We start from the raw sequence: 26,402 nt of genomic DNA, 5'->3' as shown, positions 1-26,402 counted from the left end.
ATTAACATTTGTGTCATAAGAAACCAAATTGTTGAAACATTATTTTTTGGAACACCGCCAAAAGAGTGAAATATGATGTCCTGTATCAATTGTATAGACTTCAAAGGTTTTGGATGGTTTTGGGCCACAAACAATGTTTAATATGATTTCAGCCACAAGTTCGGGCATGAATGGGGGCCACTGCACTCTTATCATCCAATTCCCAAGGGCCCTACACATAATGCCAAAGAGGCATGGTTGTGGCACCCAACTGTACGTGTTTCATGTAATGACATGCTTAACCCTATTAATATTCTTTTGTATTCTGATCAGAGATGTATTATTTTCGATTTTATATATGAATCAGCCTCGTCATGTTGATATATAATGCATGTTCCAACGTGGGAAAGAACAATGTTACAATAGTTGAAAATAAAATCTCTTACGTACATCGCGTATACTTGCTTGTACTGACAACTTCCATCTGAACAATTTTTGTGTGTGCATGTACACACGCAGCCCACATAGATACAAATTAAAATGAGAAGTCTTATAATCATAAAAAGATTGTAACAAAATAAATTTATAAATTGATATAATTTCATATAGATATATTTTAAAATAAAAATAATTTTATAATTCAAAACATCATATCATGAAGTCATGTCAGTTTTTTTTTTCTTTTTTTCTTTTTTAATAAGAAGAGGATAATACTCTAATTTTATTAAAAATCCTCACTTTTGGCGGAGGAAAACTGTGATTACAACTCGACACCTGGGAGTTACAAATACACAATAAGACCAAATCCAAGCATCAAAAGCTAAAACACACAAACAATAGATAACCAATACAAGACAAACCAAAACACTACTCGAAAAGAGCCAAGAAGAAGTACATGTAGGAAAGAGCACAAAAAATCAAAGGATCAATCAAATAGAGCTAATTAAGACATACTTAGTAGAACTACGTAGTTTGCAAATAAAGGAGACCAATTCTATCCATGCGAAGAAGGCCTCAAAGCTTACTGGGCAAGAGATCATGAGCATCAAACCATTTCGAGTTAGGACCGCCCGCTCCCTACTTGGCAAGAAAATCAGTTTCATCGTATATTCCATACAAGAAAGATAGTCCTGAATTTCATTTTAGAAATCTTTTAAGTACCAAATATTACAGTTTCCTTTAGTGATCCAGTTGACAAGAAGTTGAGAATCAGACTCAATCTCTATGCGACAAAATCCAAGGTGATGACAACTGCGGATCCAGTTGACAAGAAGTTGTGAGTTTACTTTTTGTATGATCGATGAAAACATTTCTCAATTAAAATGACTTAAAAATCCGAACTCCACCCTGTAATTACCAACCACAAAGGTAAATTCTATGTTGTACGTACGTATATAAGTTGGTTTTGTAGCCTAGGAATTTTTATTGTATGCTTCTACATTTCAATTTAAAAGTTAATTGCTTAATCCATTTCCCTATGGCTCAAAATTAACCTTGAAGGAAGATTAGAAAGAAAAACATGATGAGTTTGTTTGCCAACTTTGAGATATATATATATATATATTAAGAGTTGCGTCCTAACAAAATAATTAATGCTAAATATAGTCATGTATTGTACAAGCGTCGCACACTCATTTTGAAATAGAATCGAGTCCGCTATTAAAAAATTCGTATTTTTATGTAAGTTTTATATTTATTTATTTTTTTTTAAAATGAGTATATGACGTTTACACAATCTATGATTATAAAGATCATTTCTCTAGTAAAATTTTTCCATTGTTCCAATAATCATATTAATTGCGAGGATTACTTTTATGATTCATTGTTCTAAGCTTTTGGAAACGCATATTTCCCTACCCCACCCCATGATGTATTATTACTTTCAATTTGTACAAAAATAATATAAAAATAGTAGGCAGTCATGGCAAATTAGGTCCCATGCATGCATGCTTACTGCATAGACAAAGCTCAAAGTTTTGTTTCTTTTGTTTTTTCAATCTATCAAAACTTATCAATAATATATATACCAGTAATTTGATTTGGATTGGAAGGTGATCTTACCTCATCTCATAATTATAATTTTTTTTAAATTTTCACATAAAAGACAATAAATAATTTAATTTTTTTAAATTTTAAAAAAATAATAATATTTTATTTAACTTTTATTTTTAATTTAGAACTATTTTATCTCATTTTACCTTATCTGTGGATTCAAATCACGCCTTATTGTATATACTTGTATGGAATTAATGTTACATATTATTTGGTTTTGTTAACAAACAGCTCATGAGTCATGACGACCAGAAACAAGAGGTTTCACTAACCATTGCCACGTGAACTATACAATTTTCCATGACAAAAAAATATCTATACAGAAGTAGCAATAACAGGTGCACGTGAACCAATATATACAAACACGAGGAGCCAAGTGTCTTTGCAGTTGATCCCTTGCTTTGAACCACTCACTCACTGTTTTCACAGAGTGCAGTTGGAGCCAAAACCGGGGATTAAATAAAATTGATAAACGAGAAGAAAATGAGTTGGGAGTAGATGTTTAGCAGTAGACCAAGCTGTGCTAGAGAAGCCAAAGCTTAGAGAGAGAGAGAGAGAGAGAGAGAGAGAGAGGATTGCATCCTGATCAATGAAGAAACAAGGGTGTGAGATTGAAGCAATAGCCATTAACTACCAGATTCAAACTCAAAGACAAAGTACAGAGCACCCTTTTAAGATCTTCAGCAAAGGGCCACATGAGAATCAACAAAAGGTTGATCAAGAACCAGATCAAGAACAAGCCAAGGTTGAAGAACCATGCCCCAGGGTGCGCCAAGTCCTGAAAGGCGTGAACTGCAGGGCAAAACCATGGGAGATTCTGGCCATTGTGGGTCCAAGTGGAGCTGGAAAGTCATCCCTGCTAGAAATCTTAGCAGGGAAAGTCACACCACAAAGTGGCTCCATTTTTGTGAACCAAAAGCCCATAGGCAAAGCTCATTTCAAGAAAATCTCAGGCTATGTCACTCAAAAGGATACCCTCTTTCCCTTACTTACAGTGGAAGAAACCTTATTGTTTAGCGCAAAGCTAAGGTTAAGGCTTCCAGCAGCTGAGCTGAGATCCAGAGTGAAGTCATTGATTCAGGAGCTTGGCCTGAATCATGTGGCCGGAGCTCGTGTTGGAGACGACAGGGTTCGCGGGATATCTGGTGGAGAAAGACGCCGCGTTTCCATTGGTGTTGACGTAATACATGACCCAAAAGTGCTGATTCTTGATGAGCCAACTTCAGGGCTTGACAGTAAATCAGCGCTCCAAATCCTTGACATGCTTAAGACCATGGCTGAAACCCAGGGCAGAACCATAATTCTCAGTATCCACCAACCTGGGTACCGGATTGTAAAGTTGTTCAATTCAATTCTACTGTTGGCTAATGGTTGTGTCTTGCACCATGGCACCGTGGATCAGCTTGGCGTGAACTTAAGGCTGATGGGACTAGAGCTCCCTCTTCATGTCAATGTCGTTGAATTCGCCATTGAATCCATTGAAACCCTTCAACAGCAGCGAAAGTTTCACCCAGTCCAACAAAAAATACTACCAACGTTGCCATCAACACCACAACACAAGAAAGGAGACGATCCAGGTGAGAGTAGATCAAGTGGTAATTTTACTCTACAACAGCTCTTTCAACAATCCAAGGTTATTGATGAAGAAATCATCAATACTGGAATTGATTTCCCTCCCGACTTTGCAAATTCTAGATTGCGAGAAACCATAGTTCTCACTCATAGATTCTCCAAAAACATATTTCGGTCGAAGGAACTCTTTGCTTGCAGGACGATTCAAATGCTGATCTCAGGGCTTGTCCTTGGCTCGATCTTTTATAATCTCAAAGATGACTTAGTCGGAGCCCAAGAAAGGGTAGGTCTATTCGCATTCATTTTGACATTTCTGTTATCATGCACCACAGAAGCTCTGCCAATCTTTTTGCAAGAGAGGGAGATTCTTATGAGGGAGACATCCTGCGGAAGCTACAGAGTCTCATCCTATGCCATAGCCAATGGACTTGTTTACTTGCCATTTCTGCTCATCCTATCCATTATATTCACAGTACCATTATACTGGCTTGTTGGACTCAATCAGAGTTTCATGGCCTTTCTACACTTCTTGTTGTTAATTTGGCTAATTCTGTATACAGCAAATTCGGTTGTGGTATGTTTCAGTGCTCTGGTGCCGAATTTCATTGTAGGGAATTCCGTGATCGCAGGCGTCATGGGGTCCTTCTTTCTGTTCTCAGGTTACTTCATATCAAAACATGGAATTCCAACTTACTGGATTTTCATGCATTACATATCGCTGTTCAAGTATCCGTTTGAAGGGTTTTTGATAAATGAGTTCTCCAACTCAGGAAAGTGCCTGGAGTACATGTTTGGGAAATGTGTAGTGAGTGGGGAAGATGTGCTTAGAGAAGAAGGCTATGGGGGGGAGGAAAGTAGGTGGAGAAATTTGATGGTTATGGTATGCTTCATATTGGTTTACAGGTTTAGTTCTTATGTGATTCTTCGATGTAGATGCTCTCAGAGAGGGCTCAAGGATGCCCTCGTCTGACGAACATGGTGAAAAATTCTCTCTGTCCTGGTTTGTGTTCGTTCACATGTCTTGGTGTTTACTTAAAATAGCACCCGAAGATGAACAGCCAAAAAAATAAAGAGAAGATGTGTAATTTCTGTCATCAGGTTGTACAGACAAGATAGCTTTCTTTTCTTTTTTTGTTTTTGCTTTGAAAAAAAAAACTGAAGGTTGGTTGTTGTGTTCCATATTTTTAACTCTCTCTCTCTCTCTCTCTCCATGACACACACACACAAAGATATCCCAGCTTCGTTTTTTTCTTCTCTTCACGGTTACTGTTTTTTACTCAGTAACATATGCTCGCTGGACACTACAAAATGTGCTGGTTTGTTCTGAACATGTCAAGAAACTAGTCGTAAGAGTTATGGCAAGCTTGATGGTTCAGGTAACAAAATTTCTAAAGGACTTATCTTCCCAAGGCCTCTGAATGCTTAATTTTCTAAATAACAGGAGGCCTCGGAGCATTTTGAATTCCTAACAATGTGCAACTGTAAACTGTAGTAAATTGGCCGGCCACAGTAATCACCCGCGTGAGCACACGTGATTGTAAATGTAGCACAGATGAAACAATGCAGAACTCAGCATGTAGGTAGTCTAAAACCATAATTAATTTCTTAATCTAAGCAGCTAGTCGAATCATATCATGATGTGCCATAGTTAACTGCAATAAAACTAGGCCCAATTGGCTAGATTGCACTACGTACCAACTGGCAGATGAGCATGTCACCAAAGCCTTGGAGCTCTGCCCTCAATATTGTGAATTGGAGGGAAGTACGTCTTTTAATAATAATAATAATAATAAAAAGAAAAAGAAGAATAAGAAGAAGAACAGTAGCCTATGGTTTTATTAATAGCATACTCGGGCTTCATCTATTTCATGCTCAATAAAATTTCGTTTATCGACCAAAAAAACAAAAAAAAAAATTATTAATAGCCCTCCCTTATAGAGAAATAATGCCATGGTTACATTAAGACTGCCTTGACGACATAAAAGTCAAGGTCAAGAATGAAACCCAAGGGTGTGCCATTTTCCAAACCTCAAGGAAGATCGGGATAGTCCTGAATAGCAAGGGAGGATTTTGGTTTGTTGTATAAATGGTAAGACACGTAACTGTAACAATTATGAGAACTACTGATTACTGTCACTAACCTTTTTTGTTCTGCAAAATTGAGGAACAGATCGATCAGATGTTGGTTAAAGAGAAGAAAGCATTTGAATTCAACCAACAGCAGCATCTGCTGGCATATCCGTTTCGTAACCTAAGATTGATTCAGATTCACTGTGCCCATCATAAGCGTCATGATCACCAGCATTGGGCACATAACCAGCTCTCTTCATCTGTCCCGTGAGCATCTTCAAAAGTGAATAGATCTCCTTTCTTTGAGGATGCTTTTTATCTTTAGCCATGAAAACATGCAAATCACTCTTGAGTTTAATCCAACTGCAACCTGGCTGCTTGATAACTCCCTCTCGCCTCATCAGCTTCCTTACCTTCCTAACATCCCTCCATTTGCCAAGCTCAGCGTACATGTTTGAGAGAAGAACATAGGGTCCGGAGTTCCAAGGCTCAATCTCTAACAGCTTATCTGCAACAAATTTCCCTAACATTATGTTCTTATGGACCTTACAAGCAGCAAGCAAAGATCCCCAGACAACACCATCAGGCTGCATCGGCATTGTGTCTATTAAGCCCTTTGCTTCATTGAGGCATCCAGCTCGGCCAAGTATATCAACCATACATGTATAATGGTCCTTCAGTGGTGTCAAACCATGATCCGTTGTCATTGAGTGGAAATAATGGCGTCCCTCTTCAACCAGCCCGGCATGACTGCAAGCACACAAAACACCAATCATTGTGACATGGTCTGGTTTCTCTCCAGATGCCAGCATTTCCTGGAAAAATTGAAGAGCTTCAGCTCCATAACCATTTTGTGCATATCCCACTATCATAGCATTCCAAGAGACATAATCCCTTTCCACCATATTTTTGAATAGCCGGCTGGCATCTTCAATTGATCCACATTTCATGTACATGTCGATGAGAGAGTTCCCCACAAAAATATCACTCTCCTCTTCAGATCTAAAGAGAAATCCATGCTTCAAAACATGACAGTGAGCCTGTCTCCCCAATTGCAGTTCAGCAAGATTCGCACAAGCATTGAGTAGATTTCCAAAGGTGTAATGGGTTGGCCAAATGGATTCCCTCTTTAGAAGGAGGAAGAGTCTGAGCGCCTCTTCATTCTCCCCACTCTGTGTATACCCTGCAATAAGTGAATTCCAAGACACTATATTCCGCTCCATCATTTTTGCAAACATTAACCTTGCAACTTTCACACTTGATACCCTTGCATACCCACTTACCATGGAGGTTTCAGACACCACACTCCTAATGGGCATCCTATCAAAAACCCCTCTAGCATCATTAATTTTACTACATTTTGCATACATATCAACCAGTGCATTTCCCAAAATGAGATCATCCCCAAAGCATTTCACAACTCGGGCATGAATCTGTAAACCCTCTCTAATTGCTAACAAACTCGCACAAGCACTGACCACACTAGCTAGAGTGACCTCATCCGGTTCAAATCCACAAGTCATCATCCTCGCAAAAACCTCCAAAGCCTCACTAGCCGGACCATTTTGCTCATAGCATGTGATCAAACTATTCCAAGAAACTATGTTCCGTTGACCCATCCCATCAAAAACCCTGTGTGCACAAGCCATGCTTCCACACTTAGAATACATGTCGATAAGAGCAGAACCCACGTAAACATTGGACGAGTACGGGGACTTCGAAACCAAAGCATGAATTTGAATACCCATTTTCAAATCCGTCACGCCTGAACAAGCACTAAGAGCACTACCAAACGAGTATCCACTAAGTACAAAATTCTCCCTATGCGTCATAACAAAATATTCTAAAGCCTCTGTAAAACGATCATGTTGTGCAAAACCTGATACCATTGAGTTCCACGAGCACTGGTCCGGATCAGGCATGGACCAGAAGACCTCAGAAGCCTCATCAAGGTAACCCGATCTAGTTAACGCATTTATAATTGAATTCCAACTGAAAGTGTTCTTGTTAAGCATTCGATCAAACAAGTTGCGCGCATCTTCCAAACAACCGCATTTTCCATAAGAATCAATAAGCCTATTCTGGATAAAACTTTCAGAGGAAAACTGGGTTTTGATGATACGGCCGTGGATGCGGCGCACGTCACCCGCCGACCTCGATTTGACGCACGAGTCCAAGAGCTTTGCGAAGGGAGACGAGTCGAAAAAAGAGAGGTCGCCCACCACGAGGTTTTTAACCAAGCCATGTCTAGCCATTCAGATATCTTTAGAGAAGACAAGTTCGAAGGCATGTTTCCTTGAGGTTTGTAGACGCTCCGAAAGAATATGAAATCAGAATAGAAACAGAGGAAGAAGAATAAGATGAATGGTAGTGTGGCTCTTGAGCTTCCATTTACGTATCGAAAGATTTTGAATTGCCGTTGGCTTTATGGATTCCGCGTCTTTTGCATTAGATGACCGTTGGGGTTACCTAGGATGCTTCAAACATCTCAAAAGATGTTTGGAAATATGCCACCAAAGGGGCCCAGAGCAAGCGACCATCCTTACTACCCCAAAATCACTACCTTGCCCTGTTCTTGGAAAGAAAAAAAAATGAATCACTATAGGAAAAGTCTTGTTGCAGGCCACTTGCGGACGGATTCGCGCACCAGGCTGACGTGGACATTAATGAAACGGTGAGTTTCATTCTAAGCGGGAAGATGAATTTGACAAACCGGCTGCAGTCCTTTCGATATTCACTTTTCTCACCTTTTTCTTTTTTCACTTCTCCTCTCACCTCTCAGCTCTCATCCCCGGTTTGACAAACTTCTCCTCTCACCTCTCACCTCTCACTTCTCCTCTCACCTCTCACGCCGTGGGAGCAAAGGTCGAAAATCCTCCCCATCACTTCTCCTTTCGTTCGGAACCACTGCAGTAAGCCGGGGTGGCGCAGATCTGTGCAGTCGGGAATAAATATATCGGAAGAGGTCTCTCTCTCTCTCATGCTTAATCGATCTTCGATCGTTAACATAGGATATATATTGTTGTTTTGCTTAATCGATCTGTACTTGGCCTAGGGTTTTCTGTAGGACTTGGCCTAGGGTTTTAATTTTTTGGGGTTTTCTGTTGGACTTGGCCTAGGGTTTTATTTTTTTGGGGTTTTCTGTGTTTTTCTTGTTAGAAGCCCCTAATCTGTTCGAAGATGTTATTTAGGGTTGGTTTGAGTAAATTAACATGATTTGTATACATTTTATCGATCTGTACATGCTGTTGGACTTGGCGAAGGGTTATAATTTTTTGGGTTTTCTGTTTTTTTGTCTGTTAGAAGCCCCTAATCTGTTCGAAGATGTTATTTAGGTTGGCTGTGAGAAAATGAACATGATTTGTAATACATTTTCTCGATCTGTACATGCTGTTGGACTCGGCTTTGGGTTTTTTTATTTTTGGGTTTTCTGTGTGTTCCCTGTTAGAAGCCCCAAATCTGTTCCAATATTATATTTAGATTTGCTGTGAGAAAATTAACATCATTTTTAGTAGATAATCTGGATCTGTACATGGTGTTGGATTGTAATAGGCCACTATTTTTTTAATTTTATTTGGATTTGAGGAATTGTTAGAAGCCCCTAATCTGGTTTTAAGGATACCCATGGATTTGGATTTGTTTGGATTTGTTTGGATTTGTTTTTAGTCGTGTGAATTGAAAGCAACAAAAAGTAAGTCTGATTTCCAATATCCAAGCTCTGTATTTTCTGAATCCATCTGAAAACAAGGCTTGAGGCCATACAAATATGTTATAAACTTTCACCTTTGATGGTCCCATGTGTTTGGCCCTTCAATCTTTTTAATATGTCGTGACATCAATAATCTATACGCCCACCAATATCTTCGTTGTTCATTTTCTGTTTTTGCAATATTGTAGCTTAGACTGCCACTTCTTGCATTTTTATAAATAATCTGTGTAGTTTTAGCAAGAACATTTTTTTGTAACTTTTTTAATTTAGCTTGTTTACTTTTACTCTGTCTTTGATGTTAGAGATTTGCACTTCCTAAACATATATAACGGTTATTTCTTGATTTGTATACAATTATCTTCACAAATCCCGACTTGACTGGCAACTTTTTGTAAAGTATGTGCGCGCTGGGATGTGGACACCATCATATGTGATGAACTAGTTTATTTATGTTTAGAGTTCCATACTTTCTGCATATAGCAGTATGTGAAGTGAACTTAAGTTTTCATTTTTACAAGTTACTTTTGCAAAGTATGTGTGCGCTTGGATGTGGATACCATCATGGTAGATGAACCAACTTTTTTTTTTTTTTATCTCCTAGTAATTTGAAGTTCCTATTGATATCTGTTAATGTACCAAAGTACACTTTGCTAAAGCATTAAACACACCTTTACACTTCACTTCAACCCAATGTGAAGCACAATATGTGTAACTCCTTTTGCACTTGATTTTTTAGGATTAAACTCAGCTCCCCTTCGGGTGGATTAAAAATAATATAATCTTTTTAAGGATTAAACCATCTAACGTTTTGGGTGATTAAACTCTCTTGTTTTAAAAAAAAAAAACTTGTAAACCCCAACAGCAAACAATGAATGAAAAACACTAATATTTTTTAGCAACAGCATACTCCATTGTTGATTGGGAACATGTTATCTGAGGGAGATAAGGTATCATCGTCAGTTTCTTCATCTTCTATTGTTAATCATACTTTGAGAATCAACCCAATTTGCAATTGTGGGTCACCTGCTTCACTTAGAACATCGAACACGCCAAGAAATCCGGGCCGATCATTCTTTGGGTGTTCAAAATACAATACCAAGGTACAAAAATTAATTATTGTATACTTATCCAGTACCAATTTCAGATTGACTACACCATCCTTCACATTCTCATATATGTTTGTTTGTTTGTTTGTTTGTTTGTTTATATAGGGATTACCACATTGCAACTTTTTCATATGGGCAGATAGTGGTAAGGAAATGGAGAATGACCTTATGAAAGTATTCATTGAGATTTTGATGAAGAAGGAAGAGCTCCAGAAAACACATGAAGAGTTGCAGAAAACACATGAAGAGGTTCGCCAATTATTGCAACTTTTTCGAAGAAGAGAGGAAGAGGTGCGAACAATGATGGAAGAGGTTCGACATTGTTCGGAAGAGGTTCGCCGTAGAGATGGCGAAATTGTCAAGCGGGAGGTGGAAGTCCGGCGTCAACGCACACATATTCGTATATGTGTGGCAGTTTCTATTTTACTTTATTTGTACTTTATACGATCGCTTTGAGTATTAATAGGCATTTAGTTGTGTTTTGTATAAATTTGTTAGTGCAAGTTCAGAAGTTGGAACTTTTGGGACAACTCTTTTATGTTGGTATTTGTAATTTTTGTGTGGAAATTGAAGTGTATACATGCCTACAGGTCTGGCAACTTACTAGTAGAAATATGGAAGTTTTTTGGGGAAATCTGGACAGTTTGGAAGGTGCTTGAAATGTAGTTTATGCATGATAGACTTTTTTATTTGAGTAGTTCAGCTGGACCATGCAAATCCGAACACCTTACTTGTGCATGATAGCCTGTTTCCGTCATCATCTTCTTTGATGAGGCATAATAAAGAGGACTTTGTAACAAGTATATACTTGGCACTTTAGTGAAGGTTTTAGATCAAGAGGACTTCTGGGACAGATTAAGCGGATGATGATTTTTGGTGAAAATCAAGTATATACTTGCCTTCTAGGAGACACTCACTCGGCTACATACAACTTAAGTGGCATGGATGGTTGCCACTTTACGTAACTCATGATGAATATAAGCAAAATCTATATACAGTACATTATGATTGAAGATAAATTCCTTTAGTGTTTGTTTTACTCGGCAGGAAGCAGGGGAAGGTGCTGACCCCATCTATACCCCAAAAGCAACCCATAAAACAACACTTCCTTGCTCGGCACATGAACTTGGGTTCATCCACAACAAATATTTATATACGATTCAGGATTAGACTAAATCAGCAATTGTAAAACCTGTGAATCATCCACAACAAATATATATATACAGTAAATCTGAAATACACTCTCCCTACCAAATCAGCCCCTAATCTCCTTCCATATTATGCAGGAAAATAACGTCATTCACATGGGAAAAAGTTGGAACATACAACAATTACTTGAACCCCTGATCGACAATAAGCTCTTAAGTTCTCAAAAAAGTATTTACAACAAAGGTCCACCCTATGATAAATAATTACATAGCTATATGCCCAACAAAAAATAATTACAACTTCTCCACCCATCAAATGCCTAATTACAAAAACTAATTAGTAAATAAGTCAATACAAATGATTACAAAAATATTATATCCACCCATCAAAAAATTGCAACTCAAAAGCTGGATCAACGCACACAAGCTCGACTCCCCATCATTATTCCTATTAATCTTCCATGGCTTTGCACAAAATACTTCCCAATCATCAACATGATTAAACTGGAAAGTAAAAGCACCCAATACAAATGGATATGCCCAATCAATTTCCAATATATATGGTAAATTAAGATGTTTAAAGCAAAAAATGACATCAAAGTATCATGTGCCCAACAATATTAAACATTTAATGCCTACTAAAGTTAGTGCAAAATATGTGTATGCGATGGAAAGTGTATTTTAAGTTTAGCTAGCTGAAAATCCTCAAAATACCACTTCCTTCACATGCGGCTTATATATATATATATAATGCATGTACTCAATACTCCACCAAACATGCAAGTGTATTTTTTCCACAAGTAGATATCTTGAGCATCATGATTAAACATTCTATGTATGATAATAGATGCAAAATTGCCATACTTCCTTCATGATCAAGCTGGGTTCCATCCGGATGAAGTTGCATCTGTCACACGTATAATATAACGGTTAAAATTCAGGCCCAATACATCCTCTAAAAAAAGAATTCACCATGTGAAAACATTTTTCATTTAGTTTGAGATGACAAAAATCTAACTAAATCATCTTACACTTTCTTGCGTCTCATTCACCGCAACGTCTAGCTCGGTGACACTAAAGTCCAACACTTCGGTAGTGTTTTGAGGAGGCTAATAATACAGCATGCAAAATATTAGTAAGAAGTAAAGTTTAACCATGAGAAATCTTTAAATACACAAATATGAAAAACCCAAATGAAACCTGAAATGTGACACTTTGTTGTGTCCCAACAACTGTGGAACCAAATAAATTCCTTCTAGTTCCCAGAACTTCGCCTTCTACTCCATGCGGCTACAAAGGAAGCAAATAAAAACCAATTTCTATTAAGTCATAAAGGCATAATAACAGTAAAACACACTTTCTTGAAGCAGTAAAATCTGGAAATTCCTTTAGTCTGTAATTGAGTTAACCTGTTTACGTTTTCCTTTCTGAGTAGCCTTCTTTGTCGTGGGTTTAATATGTTCAATCATGGATTTTTTCCTGAGAGAAGGCGGTCTGCCTTTTCCTCTCACTACATGGGGACTGAATACATTCTTAGAAGTGGCAGTTGTGGTGGGCACGGCAGTTGTTGTAACATTCACCTTTGATGGCGGCTTGTTCGTGCGGTAGCCTAAGTTCATTGCATCTAACTTAGCTAGCATATCCTCAGTGTGCTCATCACATGAAGATGCATTTGTGGCTACTTCGTTGCATTTCTTGATGATACGTGAATATCTGCATACTTCAGGCCTCTCATCAACCCCATCGTAACTACTTCGTATAAGAGTGTAAGTTCTCTTTATGTCTTTCCGCCATCGATCTAGTATGTACTTTTCTGGCACCGAGCGGACTTTGTTAACTCTCATAATGCCCAATACATGCCTACACAATACCCCTCTCATCTCAAACAAGGCACATGAACACTTCACCTCACATTCAGCCTCATTAAAGTACACCGTGTGGGTAACCTCCTTGATGAAATCATCAACATTCACTTCATCTTCTACATTGTATGTTGCAATTACACCATCCTTCCTGTGTAGAGTTGGAAGAGTTGCAAGCATCCCTATTACTTCTTTTTGAACTTCTCTAAATTTATTGCAAGTGTATATGTCTTGAAAAGTCTTCTCAAGTGGAGAGGGGGAGACGACGGGAATTGTAACATTGAATGACTGGAAGTCCGCCGCACTTTCATTCTCAATCTTCTTCCTCAATGCATTATCGAACTGATCGACAAACTCTTTTAAGTTTGTCTTAGCATGAACATACCCGTCGAAAAACGCATTCATACTCTCGCTTCTTTGGGTTGTACTCATTCCAGCCCAGAAAACATCTTTCATGAATACCGGTGCCCAATACGTACGCTCAGCATATAAACTTTTCAACCAAGCATTATCCTGCAAGTTGTACTTCGTAATTAACACTTCCCAAGACCCCTCAAACTCCTCAACTGTGTGAGAGTCATACACACAATTTAACAACCCAGTTTTCAACCCAGTTTTGAATTCACCATGTGAACCTAGCTTCTCAGGCAACTTTTTCAAAATGTGCCATAAGCAAAATCTGTGTCGACTGTTTGGAAAGACAAGGCTTATTGCATTTTTCATGGCTCTATCTTGGTCCGTGATAATAGCCTTGGGAGCTTCACCGTCCATACAATTACACCAGGTCTGAAATAACCATGTAAACGTTTCTGTATCCTCACTAGAAATTAATCCTGCGCCCAACAATATCGACTGTCCATGGTGGTTTACACCCACAAACGGTGCAAACGGCATCCCATATCTGTTTGTCAAATAGGTCGTGTCGAAGGTCACAACATCACCAAAATATTTGTAGGCTGTCCTACTTCGTGCATCCGCCCAGAATACATTCCTCAACCGCCCGTCATCATCCATATCCATTAGTGAAAAGAATCCGTCATTTTTGTATTGCATCCGCGCAAAATACTCACGGAGGGCTCCAGCACCACCTTTCCCAAGTCGAAGGTGGCGTGCCTTGTCAATATAATTCCGACAGTCCTTTTCATTGAATGGCAAGTTCTCAAACCCACCCGCTTCTTGCACAAGAGAGGCAAAACTCTTGTTCATTCTTATCCCAGCTTGATCATTTATGTCTAACACTCTCTTAACAGACTCGCTCACTTCTCTATTGCAGCGAAAAAATCTCGACTTTTGTGGACTTAAGCCGTGATTATGGGAATTATCTACACTGTTCACCTTTAACACACCTCTTTCTAACGTCACATTTATTCTTGCCTTACAGTCTGTCTTTGATGTCGGACGTGGCCTGGCAACATTAGACGTACGGTTCCGTGCCTTCCCACCCCTGGCACAACCCAATGTGACATATCTCAGGCTCCCATCCTCAAACCTATGGCTCCTCTGAGTCATTATCCCAAAACCGCATTGTTGCCCATATCTTTTATAATAAGACAATAAGTCATCTTCAGATTTAAACACCATTCCCAATTTCGGCTCCTCAACAATATCGGCCCCCTCAGTTTGGGGCACATTATCATGTGGCCTAGACAGATCATCACTCCCCCCAATAACAGTATCCATACTTTTTCCAGTAGACTCAGGTGTGGGATCTTGGGTTTCATCAACATGGCTTGAACTTGCAGAGTGTAGACCACTCGAAGGGTTAAGATTCGACTCGCATGGGGGCAACGGGTTTCCCTGCAGTTTACACCATCAAAATGAAATAAATCAATTTCATACATGGTTAAAAATAAGTGCAAAATCTGCTTGGGTGAATTTATCACCTGACTAGTTTGTGTAGATGCACTGGCTTCAGGACGCTCGAAAAATGGGGGTAACCATGCATTTGGCATTGGTGGATGGCAACCATGCATATAGTTTGAAAAATCCGGGTAACATGGTATTGGTATCACCTACAGATTATGAAAAAAATGTGTATTAATATAGCTCACGTCATTTGGTTCTAAAGGTTTAATATTAGTACATAAATACATCGTCTCTTGGTTTAATTGAGATGTCACCTGGGTTGGTAGATTGGTTGATGGATTTGCAGTTGGAGACGTCGATCCCAGTGGATAGAATGGTATTGCTATCATCTGTGGAACAAAACCAGTCATGATAAAGTCACTTTCAGGAATTTAAGATAATTTGCTCAGTTCCATACCTGGGAGGGAGGATTTGTGGATGGATTTGTTGTGGAATCTGCTGTAGAACGTGTTATAGGATATGCATGGTCCTTCCCTTTCTCCATCTAAACAAAGCATTAGAAAATTCAAAAAATTTCTTCACTATAATTTTAATCAAAGGCAATAAAGTAATTACAATTCTTTTTAAAGCTGGCGACGTGTTCTCTGTTAAGTAAATTGGAATCAATCCTCCCTCCTTGGTTGTAATTATTTTAAGAGATATTAAAAAAAATAACTAAGTTTTAATTGTGTAAAGCCGGAAGAAAAATGCTAGTATGCTTTAACAAATGTTGCTAAAACATAACTGAATTACATGTATATCTAAGAAAGTTGATGAATTAAATGACATGCCTATACCCAAAAAAACAATTCTGGTACCTTAAGCATAACCATGTAATCATGTAGCAAAATAATAATATATATATTATTATAATTTGCAGAAAATATACAAAGTTCTCATTTAAGCATTCATATAATATTCAGTACATTTTGTTCTCATTCTCTTAACAATAACATTAAACCAAACATATAGTTCACCATTTCATAAAACAAAGCATTAAGGGGTCCATGAGGATAATTATTTTGACCGGTGGGAATAGTTCATGGTTAAGAATCCGTCTTCAGCTACAACCGAACATTAACATGCATGAACTTGGGAAGATAATAAATTAGAAAAGCGAAGGTTTTTACTAATTTTTATCTTACCATAAGCTAAAGTCTAAAAAATATTTGCCTTATTTAAATAAAAAAAAATAAAAGTTTGTTTCACCATGTCTAGTTGTACTTCGTATAACTCTGTTTTCATACTCCATGTAACTCTGTTTTCAAAAGGCAAAGCCAAATCCTTCGTTATTACAACAACCAGGAACTAAATGCAGTTACAGTTTTCCTTAAATAAGCAAGTTTATACCTTTCCAGGAAGTGGTCGCGCAGAGGACCTGGTGAAGCAGTTGACGTCGTCGCGCAAACGAGGAAAGTTCTGCAGTGGAGGTGCTCGCGCAGAACAGCTGGTTGTGCAGTGGAGGTGGTCGCGCGGAGCTGGTTCGGCAGTGGAGGTGGTCGCGCGGAGCTGGTTGTGCAGTGGAGGTGGTCGCGCGCGAAAGGGGTGGTTCTGCAGTGGAGATGGTCGCTCGAAGGTGGTTCTCGCGCAAAGGAGGTGCTCGCGCGGAGGAGATGGTGCGGATGAGATCGTCGCACGCTGGAGATGAGGCTGCTCGGTCGGGGAGCTCAGGTCAGGGTCGCTCGGAGCAGCTTCAAGACGTCCTGGGAGGGAAAATGCCAGAACTAGCGTGCGGAAGAAGTTTACGTGGGATCGTCCGAATTTTTTTTTTTTTTTTTTTCTCCATTGCCACGTCATCATTAGTGCGCGAATCCGTCCGCAAGTGGCCTGCATGTAGAACTACTCATCACTATATATATGTTACATATATTCTTCATTAATAATCCCATCATTCCAAACACTCGTCCTTTTTCTTATTTTTGTCCAGAAAATTTTGATATCTGGAAGATCTGAGACAATTTCAATCCATTCATTTTTTGGTACCAAAGATTAAAAAAAGGGTTTACCTTAGGCATTAGAGTGGAAAAGACTTTCATACAAATAAGGATAATGATACCTTTACACTTTTTTTATTATTACTTTACTATCTAGTTATTTTTTTTCCTTTTGTTATTTGAATTTGGATTAAAAATTTTAGAACATGACCTTCTTGTATAATTTAGATAAAAATAAATTCAATTAATCAACGTAATCATATAATTTAATTAAAAATAAATTCAATTTTATAAAAATTGGCATTCTTTTAATTAAATTATAATGATTACGTTGATTGATTAAATAATTTAAATTTATTTTCTTCTTTTTTTATGCAAAATGTTATATTTTGAAATTTTTAATCTAAATTCAAAGAATAAAGAAAAAAAAATTAGATAAGAATATAGTAATAAATGAGATATAAGGATATCAATACCTTTTTACAAATGGTTATCAACAGTGTCTTGTGATATGGATGTTGGTCCAATACACAGTAATTATCAGGAATTTAATTCTCCTCAAAAAAACAAATTCAGAAATTTAATTGGTTTTTTTTTTTTTTTTGTTTTTTTTATTTTTTTGTTTTTAATTTTATTTTTTTAATTTTTTTGCATCAATTTAAATCAACCTCTACAACTAGGACTGGGAGAGATTCTCACTCTTGTTCCAGATTTCAGATCAGCTCAACGGCAGATAACATGTTTTATCTTCTCAGTCCTCTCCCGTCGATGCGGACTATTTCACTGACAGGCGCCACATTAGCGGTCATGTTCTCTCTCGCTTCCCCTCTCCATATTCCGTCCGCCTACTGAAGTAGCAATTGCTCATGCTTCCTAGTGATATCGTCTCAGCCGTGGATCATTGCGCATCACTCATTTCAAGATGCACCAAAACCAGGAATCTAAAACTGGGCATGGCCCTGCACTCACACATCATCAAAACAGCACTTTTCTTCAACCCCTTCCCAATCAATGCTCTCATAGACATGTACTCTAAATGCAACACCGTAGAAAGTGCCCAAAAGGCCTTTGATGACCTTCCCTTCAAAACTACCCGTTCTTGGAACATCATGGTCTCCGTGTACTCTGGAAGAGGTCTATTTAGTAAAGCTCATAAACTGTTTTATGAAATGCCCAGACCAAACCTTGTTAGTTATAACTCGTTGATATCTGGTTTATCCTATCATGGCTTTCACAAAGAATCTATTCATTTCTTTCTAGACATGCAGAAGGAATATCATTGTTTAACCATGGATGAGTTTACTCTAGTCAGTGTAGTTGGTGCTTGTGCCTGCTTGGGTGCTTTAGCTTTATTGGGACAAGTTCACGGAGCAGCAATTGTTTTAGGCTTAGAGTTGAACATGATTATTCATAATGCCTTAGTTCATGCTTATGGAAAATGTGGTGTACCCAATGCATCATATTCTATTTTTAGTCGAATGCCAGTAAGGGATGTTGTGTCTTGGACTTCGATGGTTGTTGCTTTTTCTCGGGCATCTAGACTCAATGATGCTTATAGAGTATTTAATGAAATGCCAGTTAAGAACACTGTCTCTTGGACTGCTTTGCTATCAGGGTTTACTCAAAATGGTCGTGCGAGAGAAGCATTGATTCTTTTTCAGCAAATGGTGGAAGAAGGTGTCTGGCCTGTTGCTCATACTTTTGTTACCGTTTTAAGTGCTTGTGCGGATTTAGCACTTACTGAAAAAGGTAAACAGATTCATGGGCACATCATTCGAAGGAGCACCAGTTGCAACTCTGTTAATGTGTTTATGCTGAATGCTTTAATTGACATGTATTGCAAGTGTGGAGACATGAAATCGGCTGAAATATTGTTTGAATCGATGCCTGGAAAGGACATTGTCTCTTGGAATTCAGTAATAACTGGTTTTGCGCAGAACGGGCTTGGGGAAAAGTCACTTCTTCTATTCCAGAGAATGATAGAAGCAAAGATAAAACCAAATGCCATCACATTTCTGGGGGTGCTATCTGCCTGCAGCCATACTGGTCTAGTATCTGAAGGAGTCGAAATTCTTGACTCGATGGAGAAGGACTATGACATAAGTCCAAGACCGGAGCACCATGCAATCTTGATTGATTTGCTTGGCAGGAAAAACAGACTCGAGGTTGCAATGGAGTTGATTGGGAAAGCGCCAAATGGCTCGGATCATGTTGGCATGTGGGGTGCAGTATTGGGCGCTTGTCGAGTCCATGGGAATTTGAGTCTTGCCAGAAGAGCTGCAGAAGCTCTTTTTGAGTTGGAACCCAGCAATGCCGCGAGATTTGTTATGCTATCAAATATTTATGCTGCATCTAGCAGATGGGTTGATGTCAATAGAGTGAGAAGGCTCATGGAGGAGAGGGGTTTGAAGAAAGAAGTGGCTTATAGTTGGATTGAGGTGAGGAATGCAAGACATGAATTTGTGGCCAAAGACAAGTCACATAGTCAGATAGGAGAGATATATGAAGTGATTTGGAAGTTGGTAGATCACATGAAGGATGCTGGATATCAGCCTTATATAGACAGTATTTTTCTTCAAGATGAGGATGATGGCCTTTCTTGATTTTATTAATTACGTGAGAATTTGCAAATGCATGGATGCAAGCCTACTCAACAAGATTAAGAAAAAAAAAGATAATTTAAAAAAAAAAAAAACCTTTTAGCCAAATGTCAAAATCTGTTTAGTATGAGCTGGAGGCGCTGAGGTGTGGCATCCATTGCATAGAAGATCCAGATTTACTGCCGATTCTAACCAAGGGGGAATCAGCATATCGCACTGAAAAGGGGGCCTACTGCCTAGTGCATCATGAAGAAGAAAGTTTTTGTAATATGTCACAGTTCTCTGTTGGCAATAAGTTCTTGTTATACGTTGGAACCAGCCATGAGACTGCATAAATTCCAGAGCATGCAGCACCATTCCACAAGAGAGTCTTGATATTAACTAGCGGTAATTTTTTTGTCAGGTACTTTTTATTCAGGAAAAATATACTTTTCACCCTGCAGTTGTTGTATGCCTTACCCCCCCAAATTAACAAAATTGACACGTTACATTATCAAACTATCAAAATTGACACAGTTCATATTTCATGTTAAATATTTTGGTTGTCTCTAAGGCATTTTTGTAAATTTCCCCAATTTCCTGAAACAATTTTTTTTTTTTTTTTAAACATTTTCTTCCCTTTCCAAAGATCTCTGGGGGTGCTTACCAATTGTATCAATTATTGCTATTACCTGGCATAAATCCCTATAGTAATTTAGAAGGCGAAACAAATTTTTGCACTGGATGACAAATGGAGCGCATTGCCCCTTTGACTGGTTTTGTTGGATTGATTTGATTAAGACATCTAAAGAATAGTCTGTGTAGAAAATAGTCATATTTTTGCTCTATTTTGTTGGATTGAATTTTGAGCAGACAGCAAATAGTCATACTAACTAGCACACATGCTTGTGATAATGTTGGTCCATAAAACTTTGAAACAGACAACGTGAACCATGAATAACGCTAAAAGCATCATCCAAAGAAATTAAGGAAAATGTTCCCAAAGCTTGTTTAAATGCCAGAGCATCCTAAACACAACAGATGGGTCTGTCCTCGATTCAGCCGCATCAAAGACGCATGGCATGTTGAACAACGGCCAGAAAGCGGCTGCCACACTGTGCACGACATGTCGATATCTCATGCAACTCAAGTCAAAACTCAAAGCCAATAATTCCAAGTAACATCAAAATCAGCTTTGGCATCTGAGTAAATCTGTCAAAGCATGTGGAGGAAGTCGTTTTCCATCGCCATTTGGCCTCTACTGCCTAACATGACAACAGGATTGTCCTCTCCTTTCTCTGGCAAACAAGTTAGGACATTTTCACGTTTATTGTTTGGTACATACCAAAAGGTTAAAGCTATAAGTGATTATGTTCTCAGAATTAATATATAAACATATACCTAAGGGCATGAATTGAGAGAAGAGAGTAAAAACTATTTACTAATAAGACAAAGAAAATGGACAAAAATAAAGACTCAAATTGGATTTAATGAGTCGGTCATAATCAGAGTTTTAAAGAAGATGTGTGGCGGAAAAGTGGAAGTTGGACCATGTGGCATGTACCTGCTTCCCCCCATCTTAGACGGCAATGACTTTGAGAAAATGACCTCGACTAATTTTCCCTATGATAATGCCCCTCCCACGGCCATTTTTCTCACATTCAATTATTCAAAACTACCATCTACTTTCTCCTCACACTTCCCACTCCTCTAACCATAACCATGTTTGATCACCGGCAAAGGTTCGCTGGGAAACCGCTCTCTTCTGTGAGTCCAACCTACCGAATACGTAGCAGTCATGATAGTGAAGGAGATATAGAATTCGATTTCTGGGGTGCATGTCAGAATGGAGATCATGACAGTTTTAGCGGTCGGTTTGGTGGCACTGACGTGGAGTTTCAAGCTCAAGCAAGCCTTGTTGAAGAAGGGTTTGGAGCTTCCTCACCAGCCTTGTGGGAGAGAAACACATCAGGAAGTATTGATTATGAATCTTCTCCTCTGCTCCCCCACGTCCATCGTTCTTGCAATCTTTCCCCCACTTCAAGAAAAAAAGCAATTGCAGAAGGTAGAAGGGAGCTTATGGAAATGGTTCGAGATATGTCCGAGTCTTGTTACGAGCTCTCTCTAAAAGATATTGTTGATGAGAAGCATATCTCTGTAGTTCAAGAGGGAACTGTCGTTGAAAAGAGCAGTGCCTTTCATCCCGAAACTGAACCTCGGATGAAGAATCAAAAGAAGAAAAAGAAAGGCATTAATAAGGCACGTCAGGTGTCGAGGATTAGAAGTATGGACAGTGAAACTTTCCTTCTCAAGATGTTCTTTCCAACATCTCTAGCTTTGAAGAAGAAACCAAAGGCAGGAGAGTGCTCAAAAGTTTCTCCAAATCCATCTTTCGTGGAAACCAAGCATCATATTGACAAGGAATGGTGGATTAAAAGGTTTTTTCTAGGAGATAGTAAAAGAAGGCGAGGGAATATCATGAGTGGAAGCACGAGTAGCAGCAACAGCAGCAGAAGCAGGTATTTGTTTAATTTAGTACTGACGATACAGGGTTCAATTTTTACTCCCATGGAAATGAGTTCAAAGTATGCTTTCCATATCTGATCTTTTACGCGTCTTCCAATTTCATGCAGCCACGATGATGCCAGTTTCATACCTGGTTGCTGGTACTTCTTCCACACCAAGAAAACCAAAGCTAAGAGACAGAAGGGATGCCTCTTGGAATGCAATTGACAATAGCATAAGATCTATGATTGCAGCAGAATTATGATGGCGTAATGCTTTTGTTCCTATATCCATCAGGAGCAAATCTCTCAAACACTTTTAAGCTAGTCAATCTGCACATCTTATTGCTGCTGGATAATTTGGAGGAACTATACAGGTGAAGCAGAAATGGCCAGGTGCAGCTTTTGTGCTGGAAAAGCTAGTACTGAAATCTCAGGCTGCAAATTAATATTTTCCACCATTTTTGTGATTGGCCATAGGTCTCAGCATAGCTGGAACAGAGGTTAATATTTTAGTCTGAATCTTGGGTAGCAAGAACCTGTTGAATATTGTACAATAAGAAATATCCTGGCACAGATGTATATTTCCTTCTTGTTTCCAGGTTCGCTAACCTGATATGCACTTCCTGCCCAAGAGATGGATTCAAAACAGAGAGGCCAGCAAATAGATAATCTTTCTTCAGTTGGAAGCATTTTCATTTGCAAGGAAAAAATGTGTTCCAACTCTTTGGAACAGAATTTAAGGCTCTCTACTATGCTGTTTTGTGAATTTGAATGAGGATCATTTAAAAAGAAAGCAGAAGTATAATCAGCCATGAGTTCTTCCAAGTTTTCTTAGGACAGAAACCTTGGTCAACAGGGCACCAAGGGAGGCAACAAGGTCGCATATGTGAATAGGTTGTGCTTTTGCTCATTGCGTATAAATGAAACTTCCTATGTTTTATTGCAAGAACTGTTTCGGTGTTTTCATTTATCCCCAATCAAAATGCTTAGTGGAAGGAAACCTTTGTCAATTTTATTTAAAACTAATCTCTAAAATAATGAAAATCTATGTAAAATGAGAATATTGTTTTTCATTGTATTTTTTATTGTCCTCAAACACGCGAATTGATACCGTTCATGTCGAGAATGATAAATCTAAAATAAAGTAAAAAAGAGATCAATATTAACAATTGTTAATTTATGAGCCTCGATTTGTCTCCCCTTGATCCTCTCCAATTTATTATCACCAATACCTGCAAATATATAGCCACAAAAAATCAATTAAATATAATAGAGGGTCCAATAGTGCCCCAGCCCAACTTATCAATTATGCTGATGGACATGGCCCAAACTAGAGGCCAAAGGCCCATGAAGGCCTAATATTCTATTGATTAATAAAACCGATAAGCACTAATATGACAAGCAAATTACTCCTATTATTTAAGGGTAGGATGCACAGCTAAGTATCATGTGAAAGTAATATAGCTATGATGCTGATCCAATATTTCCCTACGCCTATATATATGGGTACTAGGTAATTCTAAAACACTTTTGATCATATACTTGAGTTAGGAGACACCATTATTTACTAACTTAGATATCAGAGTGGTTGCAGGCGTCCAGAACCATCAACTTTTGATTTGTAGGCTAACAATTACAGTTGGTGGTGGGATGGGTCCTTTACAGTGGTGCCGTCTGTGGGATCCGATCTTCCTTGATTTCAGTTTCTCATTGGACGACAACATGGTTCTGACATGCCACCCATGACCCATTCTCTAGCAAACCGCGAACCATAGACACTACCTACCACCATGGAAAAATGATTGGCTACGGCAAAGGAAAAGCTAAGGAATAATGGGCACCAAAGTTGACCTAATCTTAAAAATCCTTTGCAAGTTTCAGATGGGCCAATTACAAAGTCAAGCGCTAAGAAAATCAAGCAAGCTATGCAAGAATTGGTGCAATCTACTTAGGACGAAGTTAGCAAGACTCCAGCATCGAAGATGGGCTTGAAGGAAGAAGAATAAATTTTAATTCATTTAACACAAGTTATGGAAGAGGGCAGCATGAAAATAATTCATCAAATTCAACATTTAGTCTTATGAAATTTGATGAATTATTTTCATTGTGAGTTGAGTTTATCTTCTTTTATTTTTTAATGAACTTTTGAACTTATCAAAGATAAATCACAACTTTTGTGATGTTCCTCCTTGTAATATGGGTTATAGAGACAGATTCTTCAATAGGTCTAGATTTTCCATTTAGCTTGATTTTGTCTTTCTTGGGTGAGTTTTCAAATTAATTGATGGTTTAACGGATTCCAATCCTGCCGGTTCATATCAACGACACTAGAAGGCCATGGAGAATTTGAAAGGGGAAAATGAAATACTGAAGCGGCAGAACTTGGAGCTCAGCGACATGGTCATGCCCAGCAATTGCGAGCAGGGTGAGGGGGAAGTACATAGTAATGGAGGACTGAACTATGAGGATATAGAGAAGAAAAAGATGCATGATGAGTTGTGGAGTCTGGCTGGAAAATATGAATAGATGACAAAGAAAATGGGAGGGTCTTCTTCAATGGAACACTTGCTGAATCAGACCGATTTGTCATATAGTGAGAGCATTATTGCCATGCTGCTTCCACCAAAATTCAAAGACCCACAAATAGAGATGTACAATGGGTTCCAGTAGATCACTTGGAGAATTTCAAGGCACACATCACGCTCCACAGCTTTTCCAGAGAAACTGTTTGCTGGGCTTTTCCCTTGACCTTGAAAGGAATGATGAGATGATGGTTTGAAACTCTTTGATCGGGATCAATTGACAGCTTTGAAGAATTGGCCTAGTAGAAGGCATCAACGTCCAGTCGTATACCTTTTAACAGTTAAACAAAGAGAAGAGGAGAATCTAAAAACGTACCTCACCCGCTTCAACAAAGAAATGTTAACAACAGATGATCAAGACGAGAAGATTACTCTTACCGCCCTCCTGGGTGGGATCTAGACATCCAGCCCATTCATGGTTGAACTAGCCAGGATAGACCCCCTCTACCCTGAGAGAATTCATGGATAGGGCGGACAACTTCGTTAACATTGAGGACACATTACAAGCCCTGGTAGTTCCAAGGAAATGGGAGCACAAGACCGAACGAAAAACCAACCACGGCAACCAAAAAATACATCCAATCATCAAGATAGAAGACGAGAAAGGTGACTAGAACACAACAACAGATTCTAGAACACAACAACAGATTGATACACAACAATCTAAATGTACAGGAAAAAGAAGAACCAGACAGAGAACGTCGCCAGCACAGAACTGGCAATCGTTATTGCAAATACCATCAGACAAACTCACATTGGACAGAATACTTCACAATCATTAAGAAAAGAGTCATCAAACTGGTAAGCACAAGAGAACTAGAGCAAATGGTCGCGGAATGCTCGAAGCCTAAGCAGTGGTATGAGTAAGGGAACAATTCTAGGAGAAGTAATAGTCTTGACCAATGGTGGCAACATCGGAAAGACACTCATGGCAATGACAGAGATAGGGCACCCCTGAATAATGATAGAAACGGGGTGCCCGTTGGGGAAACTAAGACCACAGCGGGTGGATTTGCTAGCGGTGGCAGCTCTTCATCTAGCCAGAAGGTGCACACAAGAAGAGCAAGATATGAAAAAGTGTATGTGGTGGACATGTCCCCTAAATACCAAAAGCTTTGTACCCAAATGACTATATCATTCGGGCCATTCTTAACATCCATTTGATGTAAAGGCCGATTCAAAAATAATCAAGGTGGTTGCAATGCAGCAAGAGCTAGTATGGTTTGCACGGTGGGCATCTTGGCTATCGGTGCAAAGGTTTCATCATAGTCTAGGCCATACTCTTGCTTGTTGCCAAGAACCACCAACCGAGCCTTGTGACGGTCTATGGACCCATTGAAATGAAGCTTGATAGAAAACACCAACATATTGCCTAGAAGGTTCACAGTTAGGGGACATGGAATAACACCTCAGGTTCGATTTTCTTCAAGTGCTAGAAGTTCTGTTTCAATAGCTTT

General features: G+C 38.8%; 6 protein-coding genes across 6 annotated transcripts; 4 read left to right on the top strand and 2 right to left on the bottom strand.

Moving 5' to 3' along the window:
• The first annotated feature begins 2,417 nt into the window (after nt 1-2,417).
• On the top strand, nt 2,418-4,782 carry LOC122303369 (ABC transporter G family member 5-like). Its single transcript, XM_043115127.1, has one exon. It carries the CDS (start codon nt 2,621-2,623, stop codon nt 4,571-4,573), a length of 1,953 nt encoding a protein of 650 aa, XP_042971061.1. The 5' UTR covers nt 2,418-2,620; the 3' UTR covers nt 4,574-4,782.
• Nucleotides 4,783-5,538: 756 nt separating this feature from the next.
• On the bottom strand, nt 5,539-8,208 carry LOC122303368 (pentatricopeptide repeat-containing protein At2g13600). The gene has a single exon (XM_043115126.1). The coding sequence runs from the start codon at nt 7,926-7,928 to the stop codon at nt 5,814-5,816; it is 2,115 nt and encodes a 704-aa protein (XP_042971060.1). The 5' UTR covers nt 7,929-8,208; the 3' UTR covers nt 5,539-5,813.
• Nucleotides 8,209-8,307: 99 nt separating this feature from the next.
• LOC122303370 lies at nt 8,308-11,122 on the top strand. The gene is made up of 3 exons (XM_043115129.1): nt 8,308-8,638; nt 10,285-10,482; nt 10,594-11,122. The coding sequence occupies exons 2-3, from the start codon at nt 10,309-10,311 to the stop codon at nt 10,942-10,944; spliced, it is 525 nt and encodes a 174-aa protein (XP_042971063.1). The 5' UTR covers nt 8,308-8,638; nt 10,285-10,308; the 3' UTR covers nt 10,945-11,122.
• Nucleotides 11,123-12,396: 1,274 nt separating this feature from the next.
• Nucleotides 12,397-15,848, bottom strand: LOC122304510 (protein FAR1-RELATED SEQUENCE 5-like). The gene is made up of 7 exons (XM_043116783.1): nt 15,762-15,848; nt 15,619-15,693; nt 15,382-15,510; nt 13,046-15,295; nt 12,837-12,926; nt 12,668-12,745; nt 12,397-12,543 (listed from the first exon to the last, which is right to left on the bottom strand). Exons 1-7 carry the CDS (start codon nt 15,846-15,848, stop codon nt 12,397-12,399), a joined length of 2,856 nt encoding a protein of 951 aa, XP_042972717.1.
• Nucleotides 15,849-17,935: 2,087 nt separating this feature from the next.
• LOC122303365 (pentatricopeptide repeat-containing protein At2g13600-like) lies at nt 17,936-20,241 on the top strand. Its single transcript, XM_043115124.1, has one exon. The coding sequence runs from the start codon at nt 18,144-18,146 to the stop codon at nt 19,878-19,880; it is 1,737 nt and encodes a 578-aa protein (XP_042971058.1). The 5' UTR covers nt 17,936-18,143; the 3' UTR covers nt 19,881-20,241.
• Nucleotides 20,242-21,459: 1,218 nt separating this feature from the next.
• LOC122303367 lies at nt 21,460-23,309 on the top strand. Its single transcript, XM_043115125.1, has 2 exons — nt 21,460-22,375; nt 22,490-23,309. Exons 1-2 carry the CDS (start codon nt 21,579-21,581, stop codon nt 22,587-22,589), a joined length of 897 nt encoding a protein of 298 aa, XP_042971059.1. The 5' UTR covers nt 21,460-21,578; the 3' UTR covers nt 22,590-23,309.
• The last annotated feature ends 3,093 nt before the right edge of the window (nt 23,310-26,402 follow it).

This window comes from Carya illinoinensis, chromosome 3 (genome assembly GCF_018687715.1).
Source record: "Carya illinoinensis cultivar Pawnee chromosome 3, C.illinoinensisPawnee_v1, whole genome shotgun sequence".
Taxonomy (NCBI): domain Eukaryota; kingdom Viridiplantae; phylum Streptophyta; class Magnoliopsida; order Fagales; family Juglandaceae; genus Carya; species Carya illinoinensis.
The sequence above is the reverse complement of the archived record's forward strand: the minus strand, read 5'-3'. Positions and strand labels throughout refer to the sequence as shown.

Excerpts from the sequence above, each read along its gene's own strand:
- LOC122303368 (XM_043115126.1), bottom strand. The coding sequence starts at position 7,928 with ATGGCTAGACATGGCTTGGTTAAAAACCTCGTGGTGGGCGACCTCTCT.
- LOC122303365 (XM_043115124.1), top strand. The coding sequence starts at position 18,144 with ATGCTTCCTAGTGATATCGTCTCAGCCGTGGATCATTGCGCATCACTC.
- LOC122304510 (XM_043116783.1), bottom strand. The coding sequence starts at position 15,848 with ATGGAGAAAGGGAAGGACCATGCATATCCTATAACACGTTCTACAGCA. Across the intron at positions 15,694-15,761 it reads CCACAAATCCTCCCTCCCAG|ATGATAGCAATACCATTCTA; the intron begins GTATGGAACTGA and ends TTTGTTCCACAG. Across the intron at positions 15,296-15,381 it reads CATCTACACAAACTAGTCAG|GGAAACCCGTTGCCCCCATG; the intron begins GTGATAAATTCA and ends TGTAAACTGCAG.
- LOC122303367 (XM_043115125.1), top strand. The coding sequence starts at position 21,579 with ATGTTTGATCACCGGCAAAGGTTCGCTGGGAAACCGCTCTCTTCTGTG. Across the intron at positions 22,376-22,489 it reads AGCAACAGCAGCAGAAGCAG|CCACGATGATGCCAGTTTCA; the intron begins GTATTTGTTTAA and ends AATTTCATGCAG.
- LOC122303369 (XM_043115127.1), top strand. The coding sequence starts at position 2,621 with ATGAAGAAACAAGGGTGTGAGATTGAAGCAATAGCCATTAACTACCAG.
- LOC122303370 (XM_043115129.1), top strand. The coding sequence starts at position 10,309 with ATGTTATCTGAGGGAGATAAGGTATCATCGTCAGTTTCTTCATCTTCT. Across the intron at positions 10,483-10,593 it reads GTTCAAAATACAATACCAAG|GGATTACCACATTGCAACTT; the intron begins GTACAAAAATTA and ends TTGTTTATATAG.